The sequence below is a fragment of the Pongo abelii genome, chromosome 16, assembly GCF_028885655.2.
Source record: "Pongo abelii isolate AG06213 chromosome 16, NHGRI_mPonAbe1-v2.0_pri, whole genome shotgun sequence".
Lineage (NCBI taxonomy): Eukaryota > Metazoa > Chordata > Mammalia > Primates > Hominidae > Pongo > Pongo abelii.
Window position 1 is genome coordinate 66,237,851 of NC_072001.2, and position 12,567 is coordinate 66,250,417.

The window sequence follows — 12,567 nt, forward strand, 5'->3', positions numbered from 1 at the left end:
GTTCCTAAAGTCACAAGGCACACAGTATGTGTCTTAGAAAAGCCTGCTGGCTTGTTCAACTAACCGTCCACGTTTCCCCCCCCCGCCCCCCTTTTCTTATTCCACTAATGGTGGAGTCCACTGGTTCCTTTAATATAACCCCTAGCCTTCCAGAAGGTGTTTCCTTATAGCTAAGGTAAATGTCTGGACCAGTGGTTCTCAAATACTTTGGTTTCAAGACCCCTTTATCCTCTTAAAAATTATTGAAGACTCCAAGAAGCTTTTTTTGTTCATGTGGGTTTTATCTGTCGGTATTTGACATATTAGAAATTAAAACTTCGATGGGAGAACAACAGATGAGAGACAGAGAGCCCTGGCAGGGTGGACTCCTAGTCCCACACCTCCTTAGCCTTTTGCTTCCACATTACCTGAACCAGTAAACACCCCTTTCACAACAGCTAATCCGGTTGGGTTTCTGCCACTAGCAAATGAAAGGGGACTGAACAATACATCCACAAAACAGAGAATTAGCCTAAGACAATAAATAATAAAGGATTAACTTGAGTATAACAGAATGCTGTTTCCTCCCTATATTCGTCATCAGCTAAGTGAGAGCCTACTGAAGAGTAATGAATATTACCGTCACTGCTAACAGCGCCTTATGGGTTTCAAAGAACTTTCACATTTAGTATTTAAGTTTCACTAGAACCCTATGAAGTATCTTGTTTCATATCCATTGTACAGATGAGAAAACTGAAATGTCCAGTGCCTGCGTGACTTGTCACAGCGGTTACGCAGCAGAGCCAAGACTAAATTCAAATCTTATTCTCTAAATTCCCGTGGCCCGCCTCACAGCATGCTTGCAGTTTCATGGGGCACAGACCTGTAGCACAAGGCTTCCCAGATTTAAAAATCCATCCTCCTGCGAGGAGAGGGGAGCGATCAGCGTAGCAGATTCTCTAAATACTCATTGTATTTGGCTCTGGTCTGTGTGGCGTGAAGAAGGGGGCACGAGTGAGGTTCGAGTTAGCATGGTAACCATTCTTTCTCAGCTCTGTGACTGAGGGACTGCGGGAGGGGGTTATAGTGGTGCTGGGCATGGCCTCGGGGAGAAGCTGGATAATGCACTCTGCAGATAACCCGTAGGCTGCGCCACAGCAGCGCCAAGGAAAGAAAGCATCTCTGCTCCAGGTCTCGGCGGAAGAGATGCGGGAACTACGGGGCTCTGATTCTGAGGTCCTGGATTTGGAAGGCGCCCGCACACAAAGAAATAACAAAGTTAAGTTCCGGCGGCTCGACCAGCAGAGTTCGAAACGGGGCCTCACTTCTCAACTCGGGTGGAAACGCCTCCACCCTGTCACCCCGCCCATAGCAGGTCTTTTATCCGCTGGAGCCGCCTGGACAGTCCTCGCGGGGCACGCCCGAGGCTCCCCGGAGGAACTACAAGTCCCATGGAGTCCCGGGGCGCGGGCGGTGATGACGACGCTCTCGCTGATTGGCCGCACGGGCGGGGCGCGCAGGCCTTCTCCGAGAGGAGGGGCGGGGCGCAGGGCGGGGCGAACAGCGGCGGATTGGCGGGCACGCCCCCTCGCCCGCGGCGCCCTCCCCGCCTGTCTCCACCGCCTCCTCTGGCTCCCCGGTCAGAGGGCCGGAGCGAGAAGATGGCGAAGACGTACGATTATCTTTTCAAGCTCCTGCTGATCGGCGACTCGGGGGTAGGCAAGACCTGCCTCCTGTTCCGCTTCTCAGAGGACGCCTTCAACACCACCTTCATCTCCACCATCGGTGAGGGAGGGGCCGCGGCCCGGGACCGGGTAGAGAATTGGGGGGCGGGTACGAGGGGATGGGGAGAGGGCGGAGGACGCTTGGGAGCCCGGGAGAGGAGACCCCGGGGACTGCAAGGTGGCGGGGGCACTGAGAGGGGCGAGGGCGTGAGGGAGAGGGGCGAGGGCGTGAGGGAGAGGGGCGAGCGGGAACGTGAGGCTAGGGCGAAGGGGGAACTTGGGGGCAAAGGAAGGGGAAGGGGAACAGAGGAACAAGGACTAGGGGTATTGGGGGAACGAGAGGGTTCGGAGACTGACAGGGAGGGGTCTTTGAGGGACAAAATGTGTTGGGGGGAAGACGCAGGAAATCTCATGTAGAGAGAGAAGGGGATAGTGGACGTGCCAAAGATTAAAAGACAGGAGAGGAAGGAAATGTGAAGGGGGAAATGAGGGATGGGAGCAATGAGAGGGATGTGAAGTAAAGGGACAGAGGACACAAGGGACAGAGAGGTGAGAACCAGGCAACTGGAAGGGAATTCAGGGGAATGAGCGGTCCGGAGGTGAGGAAGAAGGGGACGGCTGGCCACAGGAGGTCTGGACTGAGATGTCGTAGGAGGGGGCAGAAGAAAACTGTAGGTGGAAGAAGAGTTCAAGGGATCAGAGGGCAGAATGAGGATACTTGGTGGAGAAAGTAAAGGGATCTGGGTGTGAGACAGAAAGGAAAAGAGGAAGCAACATCATAGTAAAGGGAGGTTGAGCAGAGAAGACAGAGATGGAAAAGAGAGGAAATGGAAAGTAGTGGGGCGCAAGACTTGCTATAGTAACTGATTACCATTTTCTCTTTACTTCCTTTGGATCAAGTGCAGGAGAAAGCAAAATGTGACTAATGATGGAATAATGTCTATAGAGCGTTAATTTGTTCTGTGAGTGTTAATGGATGTTAAGGGAATTGGTGACTTTTGGAAATGATGTGGTCAGGAAAATATGGTTCACCTCTTTCCTACCATCTCCTGAGAAGCAAGACTTCTCAGTATTTTAAATCCTTCGGTTTGAATGTTTAACAGCTTCTCAGCCAAGGAATTGATCTTACATTCTACACGCCTCCCTGTATATTTTGCTTTGGTTCTAATTATTGTTAAATGAATCACAACATGTGATATACCTCTCAGTTACTTCCAATTGATTCAAGAGTTTTTCTGATCCTGGCTGGGAGCTATCCTTTCTACTTTTGTACTGGAAGACACTGTGTTCAGGTAATAAGATCTCTTAACTTACCATAAACTGAACACCAAGTCAAAGCTGGTTTTAAGCTCTTAGACGTGACCACCTTAACATCATTTCTCCTGTTAAATAGTTGCAGGTTAATTAAATACCTTAAGAATACCTCAGCTTTTGGTTGTATTGGTGATGTTTCTGGCCTCTAATAGTGGCTTATTTAGTCATCTTTCTTATGGTTCTTACAGCATATTTCACCATGAATTTCTGGGTTGGGAAATAATAGAGAGCTAGTGCTTTGGTAATACGTGTGTTTAAATATTTGTGTATTTTTAAGGATAATTTATCTTTTTTTAAAAAAAGAGTATTTGGTATCGAACACTCTTTAAGTATTAGAAAAGGCTATGGTTTGTTTGCTCATTCTGGCTTCTTTCATATAGATTGAACAGTCTAAAATCTCCTGGGTGTTTTGATGTCTGGGCTTAGGGAAGTTTGAATTGCAAGTTCTTGGCAGTCAGTCTTGAGTGGGACTTTTTCTTTTCTGAAAAAGCAGATTTTAAATGTCATCTCTCAAGTATATTCCTAAGATTTGGTGGTAGCTGCTGGTACAGCAACTAAAGGGCGTTAATTTTTGACATTGGTATTAATTTCAAAGCCTCAAATAACGATTTTTCATTGTTGAATGCATACTGCAGTCCAGATGGTAAAGGATAATTTCTAACAAGTTGAGTGGGTGTCCTTTTGTCCATTCTGTATTTGAGCCTCCCAGAAGTGTCTCCTGCCTTGAAAGTAAGTGAATCTCGCTGATGCTGTTTTTGTTAAGCTTCTTGGACGACTTGCTTGTTTGTAATAGTTTTATTCGTTTTCTCTTTTTCCCTTAATTTTTGTCCCATGTTTCCTGTAAGGGTATCTGCTTCCTTTTAAAATAGTAGCTTTTAAAAATTTTCATTTTGAAGGGTTCAAGTCTATCAGTGTATTTCAAAAAATGATGGAAATGAGGTTCTTTGGAGGGCGACAGCTATGAAGGCATGAAAACCAGTGTCCTGAAACAGATTAGAATAGGAAGTGGACATGAAAAGGAGGTGAATCTCATGTGAGATCTTGGTCTTTATATTTTCTGTGAGGTGGATGTGGTAAAAAGAGGCTGTGAGCTGTGTCTTCAGTTGACGTGGAGGAGGGGAAATCCCATACCTCTTATTTAGCCCCAGAGCTCCAACAGGAAGTGGTAGCACACTGCCTTCAAACTGCAGAATTTATATACCAGAAACCTAATGCTCTGCAGTCAAAATTAAGCTGGGAAAGTAAGGTGAACGTTAGCACCATTCTGGTTCCACAGACTCTTCACTGATTACAAGTATAGATTTTGAGTGTTGACATCTCTAGCAGCGACTCCCTCCATGCCCCTCACCTCATTCCCAGGTGATCTGAAGTTATTGAGGTGACAGCCCATCTCCTCCCTAGTCATGAAGTACCTAAGTGTGTAAGTTCCTGTGCTTTTCTGACTGGGTTTTGATGAGGTCTGCCACAGCATTGCTGACAACACTTGATAAGCTCTGTGTCGTACGGAAAAGATGTATTTCTCAACGCCTAGGGTTTGTGTGTATGTGTTTTGGTAGATATGTATGGGTGTCTGTTTCTTCCCATGAATATACATTTTAAGTCTTAATTTCGCTTTGTCAAAGTTTTAGTAGTTTTAAAAGTGGGAATCTGCCATCTTTCGACACTGTTTTGATAGGGGTTCTGTCATCACGAAGGGAAGGAGACAGTCATTTTGATTCCAGATACAGTTATCTCAGAGATACTTTCTTCTTCTCACTTCTCTAAGGTCTTGCTATTGGCTGGGTGTGGTGGCTCACGCTTGTAACCCCAGCACTTTGGGAGACTGAGGTGGGAGGATCACTTGAAGCCAGGAGTTCAAGACCAGCCTGGGAAACATAGCGAGACTCTGTCTCTACAAAAATACAAAAATTCATCAAACGTGGTGGTGTGTGCCTGTATTCCTAGCTACTTGGGAGGCTGAGGCAGGAAGATCACTTGAGGCCAGGAGTTTGACACCAGTCTGGGCAATATAGCAAGACCCCATCTCTACAAAAAGTAAATTAAAAAATTAGCCAGGTGGAGTGGTGCACACCTTTAGTACTAGCTACTCGGGAGGCTGAGGCAGGAGGATAACTTGAGCCCAGGAGTTCAAGGTTATTAACAGTAAGCTGTGATTGTACCACTGCTCTCCAGCCTGGGAGACAGAGCGAGATTCTGTCTCTAAAAAATAGATAAGTAAATAAATAAGGTTTTGCTATCTTCTCTGATATCTCAGGTCCCCTCATTTCCTTTTTGCTCTTTGAGGGGTGGTGGAAGGTAGATTTTCTTGTATCTGACTTTTTGAAGATCTTCTAGTATATCTGTCAATAATTTAGTTAACTGTGAGGAAAGGATGTTTTATCCATTTGAAATTATTGGTCAAGTGCCTAGGACCAACTCGCCTTTCACTCCAAATGTTTGAAAATTGAATTTTTTTTATTGGCTCTAAAAACCCTTATGTAATCATAATTAACATTTAATTGGCCGGGCGCAGTGGCTCATGCCTGTAATCCCAGCACTTTGGGAGGCCAAGGCAGGCAGATCACAAGGTCAGGAGATTGAGACCATCCTGGCTAACACGGTGAAACCCTGTCTCTACTAAAAAATACAAAAAATTAGCCGGGGGTGGTGGCGGGCACCTGTAGTCCCAGCTACTTGGGAGGCTGAGGCAGGAGAATGGCGTGAACCTGGGAGGCAGAGCTTGCAGTGAGCTGAGATCGCGCCACTGCACTCCAGCCTGGGCGACAGAGCAAGACTCCATCTCAAAAAAAAAAAAAAACCAACAAAAAACAAGCAACAACAAAAAAATTTAATTAAGTGCCTGTAAAATGTAACATAAAGACAACTAGGAATGATGATACAGTTAGCTATATACTTCCTATGGGAAATGGATGCATTTTAATATTGATATGAGGGCATACCGACATCTTGAAATGGCTCTGGACAGAAAAAGGTGCTGTTTTAACAAAAAGAGATAACCCAACCCTGTCCTCTTGACAGGACAATCAGAGCTTCTTCCCTTTGCCGTCTCTCTCCTGCCCTGCCCCCTTCTTCCTGTTAGGTATTTCCTGAGTGGTTTCACTATTTAGTATAGTCATAGTTTAACAGCAGAAAGAGTCTTAGATATTATCTACTTTATTCCTGTCCCAATTTTATAAATAAAAAAAAATGAAGGTTTAATTGACACCCTCAAAATTACACAGCTGATTATAGCAGATCCTGTAGTGAAACCCCAAATCCAAGTCTGTGTCACTTTTCACAACTGAGTTACTACTATTCCTAATCAGTATGATTATCCCCATTAATTCAAGTTATCACCTTTTCCAGGGTAGAATTAGAGTTTGCACATACGCCTTTATGTGAGGAAAGTTAAGACATTTCCATTTCGATTAGCCAAGTCTGTTCAGGTGAATAGCAAATGTTACTACAATGACTCTGAGTTCTGTTGGAGTTTATACTGGAATAACTCAGCGCATAGCTGTCCTTTGCCCTTTCTTTCTGTGTCTATAGTTTCACATTAAGAGATCAAAGTGTATCCCATCATTAAAATTTCTTCCATACGTAAAGTAACTAATGAAATCATATTAATGGGGGTATGTTAGTAATTGTTGTAGCTTAGTCTCATCAGAGTACTTTTAGACATTTTATTCTGTAACACTGGATATTTTTCTTGGGTTCACTTTCCTTAAAATCAGGGGTTAGCACACTATAGCCCATGGGCCAAGTGTAACCTGCAGCCTGTTTTTGTGTAGACCACAGGCTAAGAATGGTTTTTGTATTTTAAAGGTTATTAAAAAATAAAACAATATGCAAAAGAGACCGTATGTATCCCACAAAGCTTAAAAATATTTACTAACTGGTTCTTTGTAGAAAGTTTGCTGACCGTTGCTTAAAATTAAAAACTGTTTTTGGTTGGTAGCATTTCAAAGCTTTTATCAAGACTTATTGACTGAAAAACAAACTTTGTCATATTTACATTTTCATCCAAGATGATATCAACATTTGGCTGAGCATAATCCAGATATGTAGAGCAAGTTGATTTTCATTTTCATAGTTGTTTTCCTTGGTTTCAACTTCTCAAACAAAAATATGCAAGGAACATGCAAGTTCATATTGAACATTTTGTACATAAAGCCTTATTTTAATGTCATTGTGTTCTTTCAAAGCTGCCAGTAGATTTCCCATCTAAGCAATAGCATTGATAACGACTCTGGTTCAGAAAAAGTAGAATTTAATACTTGATCATAAAGGGTTAAACTCATCTCTTCAATCAATGTTCTAGTGAATGAAAAAAGCCTTCCTACATATAAAGGATCGGCATGGGGAAACTGAGTCTTGGGTACAAATATGGATCTGTCTGAAGAATGTGTACTTTAATGAAGAGCTTCACCAGCTGTTCTGCAGGCAGCAAGTCAGGGAGGAGGTTCTCTTGGCAACAGCAGCGAGATTGTTTGGATCCACTGAGAAAAGCTGGAGGGAAATAGGTTTAGATATTGTTTTAGAGGTAAATAAGTCTAGTCTTTGATGACAAAGAAAAATTTAGCAGTATATTTTTGAATTGAATCCAATAACTGAATCTGAAAAGAACCATAGATCCTGAAGTGGATGAGCAGGGAGCTGCCGGCCTCAGGCCAGCTCTAGTCTAGGTCTGCCTGTCTGCACCTAGCTCTGGACATCAGCCCTCCTGTGTGTGTTAGAACTGTTACTTGAGAATATTTTGCAGGAATAGAGTTTTCATAGCATGAGAAGAGGGTTGGGGTGAGGATAGGGAAGTAGATTTTAGGTGGCGAGTAATGTGGAGTGTGATATCACTAAGCTTCGGAAATGCAAGTAGCCACGGAAACATAAAAAGGGAAATTCAAGGTAACATTGTAGATTCTTACTACCTAGGTTAGGGGTTGCAAATTCACATGGTTCTGGTGGGAACTATGAATAAGGTGAGTGGACCCAGAATGGGAAGCAGCAGGGAGTGATGTGGACCCTGGATTGTATGTATTCCCTCTCTGAGGGCGTGGCTGCTTTTTATTTGCAGCTTTACCATTGCCATGCTGGAAAATCATCACATATTTCAAGATTTGCTGAAAATTTCTCATAAAAACTCAACTTTATGGGCAATTAATAAAAACAAACAAAAAACAATGTGAGGGCCATTACAATAAGGGCCAAACAGACATGTCTGTGGGCTAGATGAGGCCTGTGAGCTACCAGCTTGCAAAGCAGGCATGGCCATCAAGGATGTATGGTGGTTACAATACTTTAAAATAGATCCTTTATCAGAGCTGGTATTGACATGAAAAAGCCTTAAATTATTTTCATTTTCCAGGCAGATGAGGTGGACTAGTATGTTTGGCATTATGGAGATAGCGTGTTGAATTAAGAGCAATGGGCATCTGCCGTTCTAGCTTTGTGGGCTTTGGGGAGTCGGTTATCCTTCTAGGGCCTTAGTTCCTTATAACAGAGTGTAAGAATACCATGTCTACCTTTCAGACTTGCTGTGAGCTCCTTAAGGCAAAAATCAAGTCATATTCACCTTTTAAATCTCCAAGGCCTGTATTAAATGTCTGCACATTGGATGAATGAACGGATGAAGGGATGAATTGTGAAAGCCCTATATGAGCTGTAAAGCATAGCTTGAATTTGTTACTGTTCTCTTTCACAGTATTATAGATGATTAGATGATATTTGAGTTAAGATAAAAAGTGTTTAATGTGGACTCTTAACACAGGAATGTTACTTCCCCCAGTATAAAATGCTGCATATCTTTCTATAATCAGTTTGAAAGGTTTGTTTTAGAATATCAGAGATATTTCACTTATCTTTCAGTCTCCATAATAAGCTGTTTTAACACCCAGCTTCCAACCCCCCCACTAACATAAATACCAAATAGAAAATGAGTGAAATCACTGGGTTTGCATTATAAGAGCCATTTCAGCTTTGTCTCTGCCCATTAGCTTCAAACAATGCAACAGATGCCTGTTAACAGTTTCATGCCCATTTTTAATTAGCAGATGGAGCTGTGTTTGTGTCTGTGTTCTGCCCAGCACTCATTTGAGTGACAGGGTAGTGAGTAGATTAGACCTGGACTGGGCGTTTGGGTTGAATAAAGCCAAATTCTATTTAAAAAAAATATTTGTATAAATATTTTTATATAAAGCCCTTGTGTATCTCACTGGAATAGCATATGTCTATAGTACTGATGTTTATGGTTGTGTTTTATTCTCATCTTACAGGAAAAAAAATGATCATTTTATAGTTTAAATAAAGGGTTTTCTTTAGTCTTGAAACTATCATGAAGTGGCTTTCTTTTCTTTTTCTTTCTTTCTTTTTTTTTTTTTTTGAGACAGAGTCTTGTTCTTTCACCCAGGCTGGAATGTGTTGGTACAATCTCGGCTTGCTGCAACCTCCGCCTCCTGGTCTCAAGCAGTTCTCCTGCCTCAGCCTCCAGAGTAGCTGGGACCCCAGGTGCACACTACCATGCCTGGTTAATTTTTGTATTTTTTATAGAGAGAAGGTTTCGCTATGTTGTCCAGGCTGGCCTCAAACTCCTGAGCTCAAGTAATCTGTCTGTCTCGGCCTCCCAAAGTGTTAGCATTACAGTGAGCCACCACACCTGGCTGAAATGGCTTTCTTTAAAGACTCATTTCAATATGTTGGCATAGTATATTGAGGAATATGCAAAGCTGGGATGAAAAATGTCAATCCTGATGGATTGGTAGTGGCTGCCAGGAATGCTGTGTTCTGTTGAGTTCTGACGTCCTGTCTGAGCTCAGCAAGGCTGAGCGCTGTGATGGATTCCTAATGTCTGCCATGGACAGTAGGGAAAGAGAGGGAGGGCAGCAACTTCCTACACATTTGCTGTTTTCTAAAATGAATAGGTAGCTATTTGCTGTCCAACATGTTATGGCTAAATTTTAATATTAGTAATATTATTAGTAAATAATTATTAGATATAGTATGTCTGGAGAGGTGCCCTTTTCCTATGTTCAGTTTTGTGTTTTGGGATTTTTCTTATTTCAAGTTGAATTAATAAGAACCTGAAAGGAGGTAGGTACCTGGTTGTCCTTAGAGGAAGAAATAAATCTGCTTTTCAAAAAAAGTTACTTAGTTGCTTGGGACTTCCTTTGGGAGGCCACATAAAGTGGTGGAAACAGTTTGGGAACAGTTCTCTACAGCAGCTCAATTAGCTGTGATGAAAGTATTTTCTTGCTGTCCTACTTGTAGCATTTAGCATTAGTTTAACTAGGCACTTTGGTATTTACCTGTTTACTGCAACTTTGGACGTTTTCCAGGGAGCTCTCATGTTCCTCGGCCCAGAATTTTAATTCTTGGCTCTCAGGGAAAATGCTAACACTGTGCTTGTTATCATGTTCATCGTATTTAGGCTTGCCACCACTGAGAAAGCCTGGATAATGGTGGTACTTGTGGTCTCGTGACAGCATTGCAGGATTTCAAAGCACTTTGCAAAAGCTCAGTTAGGTACGGAATCCCACCTCATTATGATAAAAACCATCCACAGAGCTGTTAAGCAACGCGTAGTATTGCACGGCCTTCTGCTGGCAGAGCTAGGACTGGCGTGGCTTCCCATATCACTTTATAATTTTGCATATTTTGGTGAAGAACTTGGCGGTAATTATTTTAATAAATCATAGATGTTATCCTGATGTATAAAGTGGAAGGACAACTCTGAAGATGTATGGTCAAGTTTTAATGTGAAGTATTGGATGATCTATTAAAAGTTGAATTGTAAATTCATTTCTTATGCAATATTTGTTTATCTGGAATGGATATTGCAGCATACTCTAATCTCCTTATGCACACATACATACGAATACACAAAATCCATAACAAAAAAAAGAGTTTGTGTTGGGAGATGTCAGTGACTAACCCTTCTGTAATTTGTTTATTGCTTATGAATTTGGATGTGATAGCTGTTTATGGTTTTCAACAAGGAATCGTTTACTTTTTCTCTTCTAAATATCTCTGAGTAAAATCTTGATACAGCATGGAAAACAATTCTTTATTGAGAGTCAACTGTTCCCCTTTTGGAATGACTCCAACCACTTTCTTGTTTCACTGTCTGTTAGCACCTCACCCATACCAAAACTTAGAGAGAGGGGATTGGGTTGGGAAGAGAAAAATGAAAACATTTCCCTTCCCCTATCTGTTTCTTTGGCTACTTGGTTCAGTCTCTTTTTGCTTTTGTTAGCAGTTGGAGTAAACTATTGGATGAAGAGTTAGAAATGTCTCTGTAAAATAGTTTGAGAATTAATAGTGACCTTTGACTTCTGTTTTTCTCTTACATTGTTTAGAACTAGATAATTTTTAAAAAATTGGTGCCTCTCTCTGCCATAGCCAGTAATGAGCACAGACCAGGGTGTTGTCCACAAACAAAATAATTTGAGTTGTTGCATTCCCTATTTTGTCTACATCATTTTGAAAATTTCCAACCTTATAGAAGGATGAAAAATTTGTGGGAAAAGTGAAATAATTTCTTTAACATGCACAAAATTCCATTATAATTAAGTTGAAAAACATGCATATATAAATATATATAATATCATCAGAGTTATGTCTTTATTTTGGCCCTTCAGCCTTCAACTTTGGGTTTTGTTTGTTTGTTTGTTTTTGAGACTTTGTCATCAGGCTGGAATTAGTGGCCTCCTGTGCACTACCACACCCAGCCAATTTTTGTATTTTTTGTAGAAACTCGGCTTCACCATGTTGCCCAGGTTGGTCTTGAACTCCTGAGCTCAAGTGATCTGCCCGCCTCAACCTCCCAAAGTGCTAGGATTACAGGTGTGAGCCACTGCCCCCGGCCAGCCTTCAACTTTGATAAGCACTATTACATTTTATGTTGTGATCTTATTATATGATTTACCATTTTTTGTTCAAGTTATCTCTTAATTCTTATTTTAAAAAGTGTGTAGGGCTTTGACAAACAATTGTTTTGTGTTTTGAATTATTCATGGCACAAGCCCCTCCTGAAAACATCAGACTGATCATGAAGGATGAGTGCAGGCCTCGACGGTCTTCAGGTCTCTCCTGGCTGTGGCATTCTGTGAGTCTGTGAGATCAAACAGTGTCTATAAAAGGGTTTGTCGTTTTCTTTCTTCAGTTAATGATTGTGGATGAGGGTTCTTTGCACTGATAGACACTAGTGTTTTGATGACATGAAGATGGAAGAAGAAGTAGCATTAGTTAATTCAAACAAGCCTGTATTGATCTTGTAAATTGGCTAAAATCTTTGTTGTACTAAAGAGATTGCTTAATGTTTTTGAATCCTATTCTTTAAAATGCTTTGGTTTGAGTAATAAAGCTAAATATCACCAGAAAAATAACTTACTGAAAATTGTAAAAGTATCTCTTTGAGAAGAAATGTATAAAGCATTTTCAAATAGTCTCATTTACTTACTATAAAACATGGTGAGGCTAGGTGCAGTGGCTCACGCATGCAATCCCAGCACTTTGGGAGGCCAAGGAGGGAGTATCCCTCGTACCCAGGAGTTCAAGACCAGCCTAGGCAACATAGTGA

At 41.8% G+C, this 12,567-nt stretch overlaps 1 protein-coding gene across 1 annotated transcript in view; it reads left to right on the forward strand.

Annotated features, from left to right (window-relative positions):
* The first annotated feature begins 1,608 nt into the window (after positions 1 to 1,608).
* Positions 1,609 to 12,567, forward strand: part of RAB8B (RAB8B, member RAS oncogene family) — a 77,921-nt gene continuing 66,962 nt past the window's right edge. Inside the window, 1 exon segment of the mRNA NM_001131403.1 lies at positions 1,609 to 1,764. Coding sequence (NP_001124875.1) covers positions 1,641 to 1,764 — 124 coding nt within the window. The 5' untranslated portion in view covers positions 1,609 to 1,640.